This window comes from Chrysemys picta, chromosome 5 (assembly GCF_011386835.1).
Source record: "Chrysemys picta bellii isolate R12L10 chromosome 5, ASM1138683v2, whole genome shotgun sequence".
NCBI lineage: Eukaryota > Metazoa > Chordata > Testudines > Emydidae > Chrysemys > Chrysemys picta.
The window spans coordinates 81,461,288-81,480,450 of NC_088795.1; the positions used below are offsets into that span (position 1 = coordinate 81,461,288).

Consider the following 19,163-nt stretch of genomic DNA (forward strand, 5'->3'; position numbering starts at 1 on the left):
TGTCCTATTACAGCCTAAATAGGCAAAACTAACAAAGCCTGGGAGGGGAAACAAAGAGAATCCACTTGCCAAGTTCACACACCAGTCTGGGAATTGAAAGCAGTTCTTGACTCCAGTCCAATACCCTAACCACTAGAGCACACTGCCTCTTCAGTTCTTGCTAGAGAACCTTTTCTCCCAAGAAGTGGGTTGTAGCCCACGAAAGCTTATGCTCTAATAAATTTGTTAGTCTCTAAGGTGCCACAAGTACTCCTGTTCTTTTTGAGGATACAGACTAACACGGCTGCTACCCTGAAACTTTTCTCCCACTGTTTCTAGGCCCTGGGGAACTTGATCAGCAGTACTGGAATTCCTAAATATTTAGGAAACAAACCTAAAAACTTGAGATGGACCCAGAATTAGGCCTTGCCATCTCCAATTTATGGGAAGTTCAGATCTGGATACAAATGGTGCTGGTCTGATTTTGACATGCATTCCCAATAGGCAAGTGCAAATCAGGGATTTACTTATGTGCGTCTAAATGTGCAAAGTGAGCAGACACTTGTGTTGCCTACAATGTTACAAAAATGAGTACTGTGCCTCAGGTCTCTCTAACAGAACAAACCAATCTGGAATATTGATTCTGAAAACCTCCTCACCTCTCCCAGTCTGGGGATGTTTGGAATCAGAGCTCTATTACACAGGCCAGTCCCTATGCTGTACCCTGTAGAGGTTTGCCTAGAACCAGTTGGACTAGCAAGTACCTATTTTTATAAACTGCACTTGACATATCTCCCAATATCCCATTTATGGGGCCCCAGGCAAAAATGACACCTGCACAATGTGAACAGACAATGTGTGGCCCCAGAAGAGCTTGTTAATGAAGATTTTACAATACTGTTATGATCCCCCAAAATCAAGCTGAGCTACAGGAGACATTTCACTGGCCTAGAATATACACAAATGTGCAGCACTGGTGGAAATCTTATGTCAAATGGATGAGAAAGAAAGCTCAGTAACATGCTTTCCATTTCTAAGGAGGATCCATTTGACCATGTGGCAGGGGATGTCATGAACCCTTACATTGGTGTATTAATGATTATAGTGGCTGTTGGTCTAAGGTCTATATTTTAAGAGGATCTAATGGATGCCTCTACTAAATGGTGTGTAAACTAGAAAGTATATGAACTTTTTACAGTTTTCCAGTGGTTGAATGGTTATTATACTTTTAGCTCTGAATATATAAATACCTAGAGATATTAGTGTCCAGCTACTGCTACTATTAGTTGGTAACCGGCACATTCTTAGAAGTACCATAAATAGACAGATGTGCAATACAAGGTTTTAGGTACTGGATGAGTAAAAGGTTCCATGCTACAATTTGTGGCATATGAACTTATCTCTAGAGTTGTACACGTTTTCTGTTTTCCATTCTGGGGATGTTTTTCCAGTAAAAACAAACCCAAAATGTTCACAACATTTTTGAGAGCCAAAGGGAAATATTTGGCACTCAGAACCATACCCTGTCTCAGACTGATGGATGAACAACATGAGGCGTATACTTTATAGAATGCCTAGGTCAACAAAATTAAGAACCTCCCAAGACTTGGGAAGCCTTCGCAACTCCCATGGATAGCATTCCACTACCTCCTCAGGCCCTGCCTTGATAATGTTGTAAGACTATGGCTATGTTGACACTACAATCAGGAAGAGTGAGTGAAGCTGGTTTAGACACACTTGGGCCGTGTAGTCTCAGCAGCATGGGAAGCACCACAGGTTAGCTGCTTGCATATGTACCTAGGGTTCTGGGCTGGGGTGTATTTGGGCTGGGGAGAGAGGTAGCTTGTGCCACTGCCTTATTGCCACTAGATCAAAACTAGCTGACTGCAGTGTAGTTATATCCATAGATTCTCCTGTGGGGTAACCAGCCCATATGTTGTGGTGCTGCAAAGCCAGCTACAGTATGTGATTCACAGTATGTCATTTGAAATGTAACAGTACATCACTCAAGAAGGGGGGGACACTGTCAACTTAAAAATCATATGTCATAAAGAAACACGTTAACGCTGTTGCTAATAATACCTTTGATTGTCAAAAGAGAAGGAAAACTTTAACATTCAAACTATTTGTCACTATGCTCTTTGTTCACTTTTTGCATGGCTCTCAGCATGGACAAAGTAAATTAGTGAAGTGAGTTTCAGTTTGGTTTATAACTGATTTCACTCAGCTTCTAAGTGCTCCAATGTTTGTGTTTGAGACACTGCATGGGTAACATTTACATATTTAAAAACATGTTTTCTTTGATATTTCATTTGAGTCTTTAAAATATGAAACATTCTCTTGGCCCTGGTCTACACTACGAGTTTAGCAGCATTAAATCGATTTAACCCTGCACCCATCCACACGACGAAGCCATTTTTGTCGACTTAAAGGGCTCTTAAAATTAATTTCTGTACTCCTCCCCAACGAGGGGATTAGCGCTGAAATTGACCCTGCTGGGTCGAATTTGGGGTAGTATGGACGCAATTTGACAGCATTGGCCTCCGGGAGCAATCCCAGAGTGCTCCATTGTGACCGCTCTGGACAGCACTCTCAACTCAGATGCACTGGCCAGGTAGACAGGAAAAGCCCTGCAAACTTTTGAATGAACTGAATGGGAGGTTCTGCATCTGATTGCTGTATGGGGAGACGAATCCATGCTATCCAAACTCTGTTCCAAAAGAGAAAATGCTGGAATATTTCAAAAAATCTCCAAGGGCATGAAAGACAGAGGTTATAACAGGGACCCGCAGCAGTGCCGCGTGAAACTTAAGGAGCTCAGGAGCCTACCAAAGAACCAGAGAGGCAAACAGCCGCTCCGGGTCAGAGCCCCAGACATGCCGCTTCTATGATGAGCTGCATGCCATTCTAGGGGGTGCCCCTACAACTACCCCACCCCTGTGCTTCCCTCCTCCCCCACCCCTCCCAGGCTACCTTGGCAGTTATCCCCGCATTTGTGTGATGAATTAATAAAGAATGCATGAATTTGAAACAACAGTGACTTTATTGCCTCTGCAAGCGGAGATCAAAGTCAGGAGGGGAGGGCGGTTGGCTTACAGGGAAGTAGAGTGAACCAAGGGGGCGAGTTTTTATCAAGGAGAAACAAACAGAACCTTCACACCATAGCCTGGCCAGTCATGAAACTGGTTTTCAAAGCTTCTCTGATGCACCGTGTGCCCTGCTGTGCTCTTCTAACTGCCCTGGTGTCTGGCTGTGCGTAATCAGCAGCCAGGTGATCTGCCTCAACCTCCCACCCCGCCATAAACGTCTCCCCCGTACTCTCACAGATATTGTGGAGCACACAGCAAGCAGTAATAACGATGGGAATATCGGTTTCGCTGAGGTCTAACCGAGTCAGTAAACTGTGCCAGTGAACTTTTTAACATCCAAAGGACATTCTACCACCATTATGCACTTGCTCAGCCTATAGTTGAACTGCTCCTTACTACTGTCCAGGCTTCATGAGCCATGGGAGCAGGGGGTAGGCTGGGGTAGGTGCAACCGCGCGGTGCTGCCGACTGGGAGAGCAGCCTGAGGCAGAAGCCTCCAGCTGGCATGATATTCTAGGCAGGACTGAATCTCCATTAGACGAAACATAAAGAAGAGAATGACCTGGAGTCATTCCCATTTTTATCCAGGCGTCCCCGACCGACCTCACCGAGGCCAGCCAGGAGCACCCACAGGACGACGACGACGGTTAGCAGTCGTATTGCACCTTCTGCCATCCGCAAGGCAAGACAAGTGGATGCTGATGTGTAGCACTGCAGGACCATGTCTGCCAGCAGCATCCAGGATACATATGGTGACAGTGAGCTGAGTGGGCTCCATGCTTGCCATGGTATGTCGTCTGCATGAGTAACCCAGGAAAAAAAAGGCGAGAAACAATTTTTTGCTGTTGCTTTCATGGAGGGAGGGTGGGAGGGAGAGGGGCCTAAGGACATGTACGCAGAACCACCTGCAACAATGTTTTTGCCCCATCAGGCATTGGGAGCTCAACCCAGAATTCCAATGGGCGGTGGAAACTGCGGGAACTGTGGGATAGCTACCACAGTGCAACGCTCTGAAAGTCGACGCTAGCCTCGGTACTGTGGACGCACACCGCCGACTTAATGTGTTTAGTGGGGACACACACAATCGACTGTATCAAATCGATTTCTAAAAAATCGACTTCTATTAAATTGACCTAATTTCGTAGTGTAGACATACCCTTAGTCTTGTCTCTTACAGAAGCTTACTTTGGAACTAAATTTAATCTCTTCTTTGACTAAGTTGTAGCCCAGATAATGTTAGTTATATAGCAAAAACCAGGCACATGCTTCTATCATATGAGAAAAATGATAGTCGGTGTCCTCCAAGCATTCATTATCCTGCGGTACCAGGAGGTTAATAATAATGTTGTTAGTAGGGCATTGAACCATGCAATTATGAGCTTGAGTTAATACTTGCCTCTTCATCAGATTTAGTGATAACTACTGCCCACAGCATCTAGGAACTGGGTTGGTTAACCCAATAAGCAAGTGCTCATATCATAAAAAGCACCACTACATTTGGCACAAATTGCCAACTTTATTGTCATTAGAGAGGTCTGGTGATTGAGCTACAATTTTGCCCTTGGAAATGAGCAAAATGATATAAGAAAATATGTGCTGCAGCTGCTAGGCCTGGACCTGGATAAATATTATTAGAATCCCCAATGACATCTATATGCCACTTTTCCATAGCCCTACCATTCATTTCCATGTTATAAATACATTCATGCACTATACTTGCAAAGATCTATCCTTCTCAGCTGTACTTCTACACCTGGTGTAGTTATTTACACCAGTGCAGCATGTGTGTGAAATGCTGCTGTTCTGATTGGGTAGTGTTTTCTAGCCTCTTTACACTGGTGTTAATGGTTTCACAAGGTGCAGGACAGTGGAGAATTGGGCCCTTGCCTCTACTTGGTGCAGAACTGTAGATAGCTTCCTAGAGAGTTTACCATACCTGTTATAGAAGAGTTCCAGACTCTTGGTGAATGATGACATCATGTCCTGACTAGACCTGAACAAATTTTTTCAGTTCAATAATACATTTGCCAAAAAATGACCTGAAATGAAATTTCTTTCTGTTCAAAATCAGCAGATCTCCCCTCCCCCCACAGGTTTTTGGTTTGGCCATCAAACCAAAACTTAAATTATTTGCTCAGCTCTAGTCCTGATTTGGTTGGGGAGGAGATAGTAGCTGAAGATGAATCCTCATCTTTACTCTCAGAACAATGAAGTTAAAACAATAAGTGTCAAGTGCTGTTTGGGGTTTGGATTTTGCCGTTATTCACTACACTCTATGCTAATACTTTTTTTTTTAATGCTGCTCTAATAACTAGCTGCCAAGAATTGTATCCCCACCCTGCCTTCATGTGCATTAATCTCCATCCCCCATTCTTTTAGTGTTGTTTGTATTTAATATGCTAATATAGAACATATTTTGCATTATTGTAATAACTGTGATATCTGTTGAAGCCATAACTCAGGAAAGTGCAGTTTTTAGAACTAATAGCAAGGCTCAGAGGTTGAATCACAGCTTTTGTGTTCCAGCTCAGACCATGTTTTGTCCTTTGTGATTCACGAAGGAGGAGGCTATATCTGTTAACCATTGGCTGTTTAAATACTAAGAATCTGTCCTATCAAGCAGGAGAACTTTTAGAGCAAGTGACAAATATGTAAGAGCATCTGGGTATGCAATGTGTCTGATGCAAATCAAGAAAGGACTGCAAGGGTAGGAGAGCAGAGGGCATGTTTTACTGGAAGGCAGACGCAGAAGTACTATTAATAAATATTAAATAATTGGCTTGAATATGCCCTATTTCATCATTCAAGAGGAAAGGTGCAGTATAAGGGTAAGATTCTGTAAACAAGGACTGTGTACACATCAGGCCACCAGGCTGAGCCTTTTGGCCTTCTCTTTGTAGATGACACCAGACTCTGTCATTACTGTGTTATGGAACCATGATATAGCCATGTAAAGATCAAGGAACTGATCCTGTTTCCATACTGAGAGCCATGAAGTAGGAAAGTCAGGAGCAGGTATCACAGTTGGGATCCTTCTCCTATGAAGGGGTATGCAGGAAAAGCACTGACTTAATTAGATGCTTTATAGAGTGATTTGAGAGGCCTAACAAATGAAAAGTTCTACATTAAAGCATTTTATATTTCAGTGTATCCATAATAACTTGGGTTTCTTGGGACATTGCAGCTTTCTACCTACCATTTCAGATCAAAATCTTTCAACTGTCTATAAACTCCACTATGTTACCACCTCCTAATCCAGCAATTTTTCACCAGCTGCATAAGTAGGAATGCCCCTCTCCTTTTCATGGAAGCCAAAAGAAATATATTTTTTGGAAAGTAATGTTTTAGAGCAAATTGGTTTGCTGACTTGTTCTAAAAATGATGTGCCAAAAAAAGACTATTTTTGTTGACAAAGTCTTGGAAAAATCCCCTTCTTAATTTCCAGCTGAGATATGACACTGTCCATGAATTATTTTTGCTGGCTGTGGCCTCAGTTATAAAGGGCCTTTTGAGGTGCTGCATTCATTCAGCTGTTACTGATTTTGGGGGATGCTCATTATGGAGCGAGTGTCTCTTTATAGCCATCTTATTGTACACTCAGCACCTTGCAAAGAGTCTTTTAGCACCTCTGGACCCCGAAAGTTACTAGCTTGGGCAGCTTGTTCCAGGGAATGCTGCACTAACCACTATGAAGTAAGAACCGGTAGCTGTAAGGGGTAATGGAGAGGTAACTCAGACATTCCATTTATTTTGGACAGAAAAGTTTATGCAGCAACAGGCCAAATCAGAGCGAGCAATATTAAGCCTTATGATCTGTGTGAAGATTCTCAAAAGAATAAACATCCAAGATGACTGTGATTTAACTCAAACAAAAACACATGGTACAATTGAATTAACCCTTAGAACACCTGAGTGCCCCAATTTTCTCCCCACTCCTCAGCTGCCAAGCCCATCTACAACCCACCAAAGCCCCCTCCACAAGTTTCCAAACTCACCTTCCAGAAGGTGCCCATCTCATCTTTATACACCTTGCCCCACTTCAGGATTAAAGTTCTCCTGCTACTCCCAGAAAAGTGTCCTAAACACATCTCCCTGGTGCTGACATTTCCCTGATGCACCTTACTCCTTTGGGGATGTACCAGACTTGATTCACCTCCCAGCTGCCAGACAGTCCCCATTGCTCATCTGGGATCAAAATCTTCTGTAATGGTAACATAATTTTCAAAGCAACCAATTGTAACCTCATAAACCGATGATTAAGGCATCAGCTGGGCCCAACTGCAGCAGCTCAACTTTTTAAAAAAAATCCTGCTTTGATGCAATTCTCCTTAGTAGGAGAAAATGAGGGGGGGAGGGAAATACAGGAAATGTTTTGTGGTAGGTTGATTTTCAAAGAGTTGAATTTTATGTCAGTGGGTTGTTAAGGGTAACATGAGGTGTCACAAGATTTCTATATCAAACTAGTTTCTTAGCCTACACATCAGATAGATCCCACTGGCTGAAGCAATGATCATTGTCGAGTGGTGTTCTCTTTAAACTAAATATCATCTGTAGCACAGGCTTTTCTCAAAGACAGAACACTACCCTGCATTCCTGTTGTGTTCTGACTGCCAAAAAAGTCGTTCACACACCTTCTGTATATTGCTCGCAACTGTATTATCCATTGTCCTTGAACTTCCTGCTGTTGCACTAGACTGCAGTGTACTGAAGAAGTGCAACGTGGCATTTAATAAGTGAACCATATGTGAGGTGTAACATGGCAGTTAATAACTGGACCACCCCTGTGATACCACACCTGGTATCATCCATTAGTAACTGGATGATACCAGGGGTGCGACATGGCATTTTGCCTATGATTAGCTCTGTGTTACTAGATTTTTTTTCCTGATCTCTGAATGACCTGGTATTTATGGGAGTAAGCCAGACAATGAATATTATTATTATTATTATTACTATTATTTATTATTACATTTTTCTGTGGTTTGATTTCCTGTCTCGTAATTACAGTATGTATATAAAGAAAGGGAAAAGGCCTCTGCCCAGCTCCCAGCCCTGGATTTTGAAATTTGCTGTGTCATTTAATTAGGTGCTCTTTGATATTTTGTTTCAGGTAAACTCGGAAGGCAAGGTTTAATAGGAAACAATACTTAATACTTATTACTAAGAGTATTAATACTGAATGTTATTGTCTCTGAATGTCTAAAATCTGAGGATGAGAGATGCATTTTATCATTCCCATTTTTGTCCTGTTATATGCTATAGATTCCTCTAACCCCTTTTTATTCCCAGCTGACAAAATAGGCAGAGGAATGCCTAGTTTGAGATCTCAGGCATGAACTAGATGCTGAGCAGTTCGGCAGTGGCAGGACTTAGGTGCCTGCATGCATGCATGCTCACCGGCAGAAACTTATGGGCCTAGGGGACTTTAAATACCTACAGCACTAGGCCGCAGCTGAGTGGTGGTTTTGTGAATGCTGGGTGGCACGTCAATGTTGTTCTTAAAAGGTCAGTTGAAGCCTAAGTCCCACCCATGACTATAGCCCTTTGGGGCTTAGTTCACACATCTTTAAAATCAGTAATATTAAAAACTTCTTTGGTAGAAGACAGTGTCATCCCATAACTAGAAAACTGGACTGGGATTTAGGAATTGCTGTGTGAACTTGGGCAAGTCACTTAACCTCTCTGTTTACACTTCCCAACTTTTGCCTGTCTTACGATTGTAAGTTCTTCAGAGTTCGGATGGTCTCTCACTTTGGCTGTACAGTGCATAACACAATGGGCCCCAAACTTGATTGAGGTATCTAGGAGTTTATGCAGTCACAGAGTTTAAGGCCAGAAGGGACCACCAGATCATCCAGTCTGATCTCCTGTATATCACAGGCCACCAACACCACCCAGCTCCTGCACACTAAACCCAACAATCAAAATGAGATTGAAGTGTTACAGCCCACAGGAGACTAGACTATTATGTGCCACAGGCAGAGAATAGGAGGGACTGAGGTGCACTAGTGCTCAAGGCCCCTGCAATGGCAGGGAAATTATTAAGTGAGCTATACCCAGGTAATCCTGGCATGTGACCCGCCCCCACACACTGCAGAGGAAGGCAAACCCCCCACCTCAGGTCACTGCCAATCTGACCTGGGGGAAAATTCCTTCCTGATCCCACATATGGGGATCAGTTAGACCCTGGGCATGTGAGCAAGAACCAGCCAGTCAAACATCTGAGAGAGAGAGACTGCTCAGTGCCACCTCAGAGCCCTGGCCCTCCCTATCCAATGGCTCATCTCCAGCTGTGGCCATCTCTGATGTTTCAGAGGAAAGAGATTAAAGAACCCCTCCGAGAATACTCTGGGTGGAAAATGCCTTCCTAACCCCTGGAGGTGGCCAGTTGAAACCCTGCAGCATGAGCTTTTAGGAACATACAACAACCTAATAATAATATTATAATAATTAATAATACCAGGAATCTCAGACATTCCAGAGTTATTAGGCTTAATGTTCATGAAGTGCTTTGAGATTCACAGATGTAAGGCATTAAAAAACAATTCATTATTATAGCACAGACCTTTTAGTGATTCTCCTTACTGTTGTTGTTGTATGTCGCATATCAGCTGTGTTATATTTTTAACAAACTCAATAAAATACATCTTGGAGAATAAAAGGTCATATGCGTGGGTGAGGTAATATCTTTTACTAGACCAACATATTCTAAGGGACCCTTCCAGACCTGGTGCTAATATGTGCTAACTACTTCTGCTAAACTATTTGTTCCACCTTGTATTTAGCTGCGACATTCTGAGTAAATTTCCCAGCTGAGGAAGAGTTATGTGTAAGCTCAAAACTTGTCTCTCTCAAGGTTGGTCCAAATAAAGCTATTACCTCACCCACCTTGTCTCTAATTTCCTGGGACTGACATGGCTATAACAACACTATATGTAAATATTAGGCTGTTGTGCAGTGTGTAGTTGATGTAGTCCTTCTGCTCTAGAGATAGCTACATTTTAGTAGTGAGTGTGGGTGTAGTTTGTGAAGTATTTGGATCCCTTTGCAATGAGAGGTGCTAGATACATAAGCCAGCAGTATGGGGGTTCATACTACTGTTGGAGATGGTCCAAAAACAGAACTTTGGATCCCAATCCTAGAGAGAGGTAGCAGGGGTGGTCAGATTTGAATCTCTGGATACAAATCTATCATTATGGTTTGCTGAAGATTGGCTTCCAGTCCAGCACAGAGTATTGTCCTAGTCAGATGTGACTGACATTTCATGAGAACTTTCCCTCGGCAACAACCACCTTCTAACAGAGAGACTAAGTTAACAGATGGTGCTAGGAGAAAGAAGACAGGAAAGAAAAAAACTTGACATGCATGAGTAAAGTCAGGAGAGAACTAAACATCAACTGACTCCTTGCTGACTGGAATTTTGTTAATTTCACACTATGACAGGGTTAAGTGCTATATAAATTTCTAAACAAACACACACATGCACTGAAATGCAGCTGCCTCTGAGATTAGAACATGGGAGCTCTTTGGCAGTCCACAATATAACAGTTTAGAACAAGCTGTGAAGAATACCTTGTTGAAATGATAAGAACATTGAGTTCTAGAAAGAAATTGTGATAAAATTCAAGTCTATGCTTGAATAGTAGCTTATGCCTAATAGGGTTGGGAGAATACTTTGGACAGAAATGCAAGCATGCCCCAGCTTGTGGTATCAGAGTCTGTTAAATGTGAATTGGAAATTAAAATGCAAAGCTCCCACCTTCGATGCTGTAGTGACAGATGCATAACTACACTGAGGTGTAGCATTACAAAATCATAACATGGAGTTGCAGCATTTTGACACACATGTCATCCTTCCACGCTACACCCTTTTCAGTAGTTGACCCAGAAGTTGCTCTTGAAACGTATTCCTGGAGTATGGAGGGACAGTTGGAGGGATAGATGAAGGCTGAGTTTGGGTTTTCCACGCTCGTGGTCATTAGCAGAAAATGAACTTCCTTGGATTTTCCCAGCTCCTGAGTCCTGTTCTTGGCTTTTCTACTGACTCACTTAATTCCTGTCTTACCAGAGTTTTATGAAGCTTAATTAATACTTAAAATTATTTTGTAATTGTAATGCGTTGAGATCCTTGGATGACATGTGACATTTAAATGTAATTACAATGTTATTCTGACAAGAATTTTGCTTTGCAAATTGTGTTGTAGCTTCGAGCCAGGGTGTGAGAACTGCGGTAATGTAAAAGAACTAATATTCCTGTTTCATCATCTAAAGCCATAGTCTTCCTTTATAAATGCTATGGAACCTCAAGAGCACATGCGAGATTTCTGTATGCAGGATCTTTGAAGTAGGACATATTCCAAGCTTTTGTTGCCTGACCCCTTTAACAGTTAATAATCATTGTATCGATGGCTAGTTGATCAAAAGGTCGTAAGGTTCTTGTCCCAAGTCAGGCTACACAGAATTAAAATCAGTATCTTGTTGGAAGCCTCAGGGTGGATGGCAAGGAGGCTCACACTGAGGGCAAAGTAAAGCCTTAGAGATGGTTATTAAAATTAATAAAGCCAGAAGAGCTCCAAGCCCCATGAAAAAAGATAAGAATAATATAGTATTGGGGATATCTGTGGTATTGATCTTTGCATAAGCTCTTAGATTTTCATACCCTCCTCCCCTTCCTTGAGTACCTAATGGTGAGAGACAAAGGACCAGCCCTGTCTCTGGCACGGCAATGATTCCGATGTGGGGGGAGTGAGTTTTGTGCTGTTTAAAGTTTATACACGTGTTAAAGGGGACCTTGCTGAATTTGTACTATTGAGATAAATTTGTAACTATTGAGGTGTATGGAGAATATGTTGCAAACACAATTACTGCTGTGTTGCAATTTCTAGAAGTGGGAAAGGTCCCACACTTCATCAAAGATGAACAATTGTTAAACTGGTTTTGCCTGAAATGTTTTCAAGGGCATGTGAAGGAGCAATCCACACGTTTGGACTCGTGCCAACACTTATCATTAGGAGCAATGCGACGGATGGGATCTGTAACACCACACATGTTTTGCTAAAGATTAAGCAATGGCATGGTCCTTGTACATATCGTTCACAATCTTCTGGCATGAGTCCAAACGCTTACTTCCCCCTTAGATTTTGAGGAACTAAGGATAGCTTGCTCAATGGCAGAAGCTGGAACTAGGGTTACCATACGTCCGGATTTTCCCAGACATGTCCGGCTTTTTGGGCCTCAAATCCCTGTCCGGGAGGAAATCCCAAAAAGCCGGACATGTCCGGGAAAATAGGGAGGGAGGGAGGGCCTGGTGGTGCTGGGCCGGGGCCAGGGCCGCTGGGGCCGGGGCCGGCAGTGCGGGGCCGGGGGCCGGGGCTGGGGGTGCTTGGCTGGGGCCGGCGGTGCGGGAGCCGGGGGCCGGCCAGGGGCCGGCGGTGCTCGGCCGGGGGCCAGGGGTGCCCCTTTTGTCTCCACTAGGAGGCTCTGCCTGTATAAACCTAATGGTTGTGATGGTCAAGCTTGACAGTGAGAGAAAGCAATCACTTCTGCACTTTTTGTTCTTGGGCCAATTTCAGGCACAGCCTTTTTACAAATATGAAGTGCTGACATGATTTGTTTATATAGCAAGAAAATGATCCATGGTGTAGTCTCACCTTTATTCTTTATAAGGATGTTTACCTTGCCAAAAAGGGTTTTTCATGGGCTTCCCCTGGACCGCGATGAAAAGATGTGGCCATTTGTGCATTTTCTAAGAAATGAGCATTGAAAAGGGGCATTTTCTTCCAAGCTGGGGAAGGAAGAGTTAAGTAATTTTGAAACAAACCAGGCAAAACTGATGTCAGCTTTTTGATTTGCAGTGGCATCTATTTGTTTCTAAACAAGCAGTACATGAACTGCTAGCCATTGTATTGTTCTGTGGACAGACAAAGCCACTACATGGCTAGAAACGAACTGATTTTTTTCTAGTTAGTCTGAAGGTCTTGTTTATTGAATAACTGGGGAGACATTCAAGTTTGAGAAAGTCTATTCCCTGCTTACAATAATTCTTCATTTCTGATTGTTTAGCTGACATTTATTCTCCAAAGAAACTTTCCTAATGTACTTAGCTAGTCTGCTACTGCATAACTGTCTAGCATCATGCTGAGTTAAAAAGAAACCAATTTTAAAATATACTATGAAAACAGATTGAATGGGCATTTGTAATATCTTGATCACATTGCCTGCATTGTAAGAATGCTTCCTTGGCATTCAGAAAATGGCAAGATGTAATGGGAATGAGCAAAAGCAAGAATCTTTACACTCTTTCATTTCAAATTGGATGCTTCGTAGTCTTTTACAAACACTGGGTCTTAGGGGAGAGTTAAAACAGAATTCAATAAATCCCCATAATCTAATGGCCAAAGCAGAATGTCAGTTTTATTTAAAGATCAGTTTAATGCAGAACTGTCTAGAGCAGCTCTGCTTTCTGAAAACAAGACATACTTTGGTCATCCTCAGTTTATATTAGTCCTTGTTAGATGCATAAATTGAGTCTCCGGACATACTTTGTATGTTTACATTCCAAATGTTTCCCAGCCATTTCTACTTTCTAACTCAGAAAGAAAAAGACACTTAGTCATACAGTGTTCAAGAATTATAGATATTCTAGACAAGCATAAAAATGGCATTTTACTCAGATCTGAGGAATTTTGTGTGTACCGTATCTCAGAGAAAATGAAATGCAACAGGAGAAGCAACTAGAGATCATCTATGCTTACAGGTTATAGGTACGGCAATTACAAAAATTTTTAAGAAACTTTATTATGAAAACTAAATAGCTGGTGAGCTAGTGAAAAAGCAAACTTCTAAAAACAAATCCTAACTGCTCTGCAAGATTATATTCACACAGCATGTGTCCAATTTTACTTTAGATTGGAGAGAACTGATAGATTTATTTATCTTGGTGTCCTCATTGTAATTCAGAGTGAGTACTGTAATACTTTTTAGACCTCACTAAGGGTAACAGTACAGCTGAAAGCCTAACCTAGCGTATATTCATCCCTCTGTGTAGCAAAATCCGATGACCTTAACTTTATCTAAGAAGCTAGCTGACAACTCTTAAGAGCATCACAACACATAAAAGAAAGTACTCACCAGTCATCAGCGTGTAATAATTTGGATAGGAAAGGCTGGGAAAGTCTGGGGTCATGTAATCCACTTTCACTCCCCTGTCCACAATCTCTTTAAAGCCAGGCAAGGACTCCAGTTCATTGTCATTGATGTAATCATAACGAAAGCCATCAATCAGAAACAGTAAAAGCTTTCGACGGGCAAAGGATGAGCTTGCCATAGTGAGAACCAGGAGGAAAGAAAGGGTCATGTGCTTTGCCATGTTGACAGAACTCTCGCCAGAGCACTGTCAGTGCTGCCTGTCCCTTTGCAATGACTCTGGGTGAGGTGTCTGAAGCTGCTTTCAGGGGCTGGACCTTACACTGCTCTCCTCACTTGGCTGGTTTAACTTGCAGGGTTTAAAGGTACAGCACCATTTATTAAAACTGCTTAGCTTGCAAGGTTACAGGTTAATTGCTAAAGTATGATTAACTTTGCTTCCAAGTGTATAGTGTGTGTGGAAGAGAGAGCGTGTTACTTTTGTGTTCAAGAAATGTACTAAGCAATGGAAAAACACAGTGTACAAGAAATTGGAGACTAGGGTGAAATTCCAGGGATCCGTCAGTGTGGGCTTATTAACATTGCCTTCTGGCCTAACAAAAGAAAACAGTAGGAATAATGTAGCATTTGGTTTCCAGTTTCTACGTGTCTATTTCAGCATAAAACTCCATGTTCCACTTGGTTAGCTGTGTCTGTAAAAACCACTGAAATAATGCAAACAACTTAAAAAAAAGTAGCCACGTTTTTAAGTAGAAGAACTCTAATGGAGGTTAATAACCTCTTTTTTGAGTGTTTTAAAATGATCTCCAGGGACACAGAGGTGTAATTTATTTTCTTGCTATGGCTTTTGGTAGAAAACTGGACTAAGATTATCATAAAAAAACCCATCTTGTTATTTATTTGTATTACCATAGAACCGAGGCGCCCCAGTCATGGCCCAGGACCCCATTGTGCTAGGTGCTGTCCAAGCAGAAAAAAACGACAATCCATGCTCCAAGTCTAAGTCCCTAAATCCCTGCTTACAGTCTAAGTACCCACTTGTGCTGTGGTGTTGTAATATTAGACAATCTATTATTAATGCAGCCCTTTTGTAAACGAGCAAGTTTTCTGTGTTCTATAACATTGTAAAATATCAATGAATGATTCACAAATTCACACATGAAAAAAAGTGTTAAAATTTTACCCATAAACAACAACCCAGCTTCCTCCTGCCCACCCATTGCCTGAAAATCTATAATCTTCCACAAGAGGATCGATCTCCTTTGAACCTCTGGTGCTACGCCTCTCCAGTTCTCACCTTTTGTGCAGTCCCCTGGTTTGCCTAGCGCGTACCTGCCTGACCAGAGATCCACACCCATTTCTGTGGCATCTGAGTGCAGCACAAATTTAAATACAGCAAAGAGCCAGATTGTGGAACTTTGTTATCCTAAATTCTCTACCTTTTCCCCTTTTAACCCCATGAGTGTGTGCTCTCTGAGCTCTGGTCAAGTGAAAAATTCTCTAAGTTATATCTGTTCTTATCAGTTTAATTTCTTTTGATGGACAATTGTGAACACACGTCCAGAAGATGGAATCTCCTGTAGCCATTTTTGAAAAAATTGATGCTGCTTTGAAGATATACTCCTCTCCTCCTATTTTGGAAGAAAACTCTTTTTCAGCTTTAGCTACACTGTCATCGGCTGCTGCTGTTCCTGCTTTCCAGAAAGCTCAGCAAAAACCTATCCTGAAGACCACCCTGGGTGCCTCACAGAAGACCCGGACCACCTGCAAGAACAAAAACATTAGGAGCTGGCTGAAGAAAACCCCCGTGGATACCTCTGCAGGGAGACCTGGCTCCAGAAGGATGGCTCTTCGGGACTTCACATCCAGAAGCAAGAATATCTCAACAGCTCTTCAGGAGGGGGACCCCCGGAGAACCCTGCCCGCTTCCCAGGACCAGGATGCTGAGCGCCGCCCCACTGGGAAGGACGCCACCACGGGAGCCCCCCCAACGACCCAGGACCAGAATGCTGAGCGCCGCCCTGCCGGGAAGGATGCCACCGGAGGAGCCCCCACGACGACCCCAGACCAGAATGCTGATTGCTGCCCCGCTGCTCCAGAGAGGGATGGTCCGGAAGGAACCACCTCCTCAACCCCAGACCCCAAAACTACTTACCACCCGGCTGTCCGGAGGAGGGCTGCTCGAAGGGGAATGCACTTCAGAACCCAAGATCTCGATGCCACACGCTGCCCTTCCAGGCAAAGACAACGTGGCCAGTGAGTCCAGTGCCCCGCCAAGCTTCTCTACCAGACCCAGAGGAATCACCTGGCAAGTCTGCAGGCACAACAAAGATCTGCCCCACGGAGGGTGAGGCAGGGGAAGAAGACCGCATCTACCTCCAGTACCCGCTCCCTACAGGTCTCCTCCTCTGCCCCTTCTGTCTCTCCGTCCATGGAGTCCAGACCCTCGCAGCCCTCAGCAAACACGTTTGTAAGACCTACAACAAACGGATTGCTTTCCGGTGTAGCCGCTGCAATCTCCCCTTCGAGACCCAAAAGAAATGTAAGTTTCATCAAGCCACGTGCAGGGGACCCCCCACGACCGCGAAAGTGAATCCCACTGACATCCTCCGGGTTCCAACCCTGACCGCCACTGATGATCTGGCTTCAGCACCCCAGCCAGCGTCCCCAGAGTCACAGCAGATAAGGGGGGACCAACCGCCAACTGAGGGAAGCGTAACCCCCGCCTCGAGGACTGACAATGCCACCAAAAGGACCAGTCCTGTCTCCAGAATCCCCACACTGGACCCTGCTGTGAGGGGGACCACCGCCACCTCTCAGGTCAACAACCTCACCAGACACCTCAGCGACCTCATAAAAAACATCCGGCACAACACGGACACGAGACGCTGCAGCGCTCCCCCACAGGTAACCTCATGCCACCCTGCCGTAGGAGCAACTAGCATCATCCCCCAGGCTGCACGGCGAGATCCAGCCAACAGAGGAGCCTCCTGTAGCCCCCAGATCCCACAGCTAGATCCCGCCTCCGGGAGACCCAACACCTCCTCCAAGGTTACCCAAAGAGCCTCTGACCGCCAAAAACCCCATGCCCCACCGAGGACCCACCAGCTAGATGCCGCCCGCAGAAGAACCAGAACCATCCCCAGCGCTTCCAAACACGACCGCGCCCCAACAAAGTCCAGCACCGGTGCTTCCAGAACCCCACTCCCTCCCAGAAGATCCAGTGCTGCCTCGGAGACACCGAGAGCTGTCCTACCCACCACACCAGGATCCCCGCCTCAAGTCCCACCTGAACACCGCTCCACGGTCTGAGGGACAACAAGGCCGCAAACCGTCCACGTAGCACCTGAACCTGCAGAGACAACGCAGCAGGAGGAGCGATGGCCACGAGCGAGGGTCGCCACGCCGTGGCAATCCGCCTGGATGGAGGAGCTGGCAAAGGCTGAGGACTTTGAGAACTTTGACACCCTGATGGACAGACTGACTGCAGAACTGTCTGAGGAAATTACGGCCAGAAGGAGGGAACCCCAGGAAGCCGCACGGGCCACTCGCAGATTCCCTGCGCTGAGCCGTAACAACACCGCCAGAGAAGGCAGGAGAGGGGACGTCGGCCACCACTACGATCCGGCGGCTGCATCCCGTATTCAGAAACTATACAGGATGAACCGGACGAAAGCCATGAGGGAGTTCCTCGACGGGACCTCCTCCTACTGTGCTATCCAGCCTGAGAGGCTCTACTCCTACTTCAAGGATGTGTTTGATCACGAGGCCCAGACCAACTTGCGATGCCCAGAGTGCCTTTCCCCGCTACCCCGGATCGACCTCACGGAGGACTTGGAGCGAGATTTTTCCCCGCAGGAGGTGCAGGCGAGGCTGTTGAGGACCAAAAACACTTCTCCTGGAAAAGATGGCATCCGCTACCCTCTGCTGAAGAAGCGAGACCCCGTCTGCTTGTGCTCGCTGCCATCTTCAACAAATGCAAGCAGTTCCATCGCGTTCCCCGCTCCTGGAAAAAGTCCATGACCGTGCTCACCAACAAAAAAGGCGACCGAGACGACCCCGGAAACTGGAGGCCCATCTCCCTCTGCTCCACCATCTACAAGCTGTATGCCAGCTGCCTCGCGGCAAGGATCACAGACCGGTCAGTGTGCGGGGGCGCCGTCAGCTCAGTGCAGAAGGGTTTCATGTCCTGCGGGGGATGCTACGAGCACAACTTCCTCCTTCAGATGGCCATCCAGGAGGCCAGGAGGTCCAAGAGGCAGTGCGCAGTAGCATGGCTTGACCTGACCAATGCCTTTGGGTCCATACCCCACCATCACATCTTTGCCACTCTGGGAGAGTTCGGGATGCCAGAAACCTTCATCCAGATCCTCCGGGATCTCTACAAGGACTGCACCACCACCATCCGCGCCACGGACGGAGAGACGGACGCCATCCCCATCCGCCGCGGCATGAAACAAGGATGCCCCCTTAGCCCCATCATCTTCAACTTGGCCATGGAACCACTCATCCGAGCCATCTTCAGCGGCCCGACCAGCTTCGACCTGCATGGCAAGAAACTCAGCATTCTGGCCTACGCGGACGATCTGGTCCTGACCGCGGACGACCCAGAGAGCCTCCAAGGTATGCTAGATGCCACCAGCCGAGCTACTAACTGGATGGGGCTCCGCTTCAATGCGAAGAAGTGCGCAACTCTGCACATTGACGGCAGCAAAAGGGACTCGGTGCAGACAACGGGGTTCCAAATCCAGGGTGAGTCCGTCATCCCCCTGGCAGAGGGGCAGGCACACCAGCACCTGGGCATGCCAACAGGGTTCCATGTCCGGCAGACACCCGAGGACACCATCCAGGAGATCTTGCAGGTCGCCGCCAAGATTGATGCCTCCCTGCTGGCACCGTGGCAGAAGATAAATGCCCTGAACACCTTCCTGATCCCACGCATCTCGTTCA

At 45.1% G+C, this 19,163-nt stretch overlaps 1 protein-coding gene across 1 annotated transcript in view; it reads right to left on the minus strand.

The window, feature by feature from the left end:
* The window catches only part of ENPP6 (ectonucleotide pyrophosphatase/phosphodiesterase 6), a 57,201-nt gene extending 42,673 nt beyond the window's left edge, over nt 1-14,528 (minus strand). The window contains exon 1 of the mRNA XM_005281960.5: nt 14,199-14,528. Within this exon, the coding sequence (XP_005282017.2) occupies nt 14,199-14,436 (238 nt within the window). The 5' untranslated portion in view covers nt 14,437-14,528. The remainder of the gene's footprint in view (nt 1-14,198) is intronic.
* Nucleotides 14,529-19,163: the final 4,635 nt, after the last annotated feature.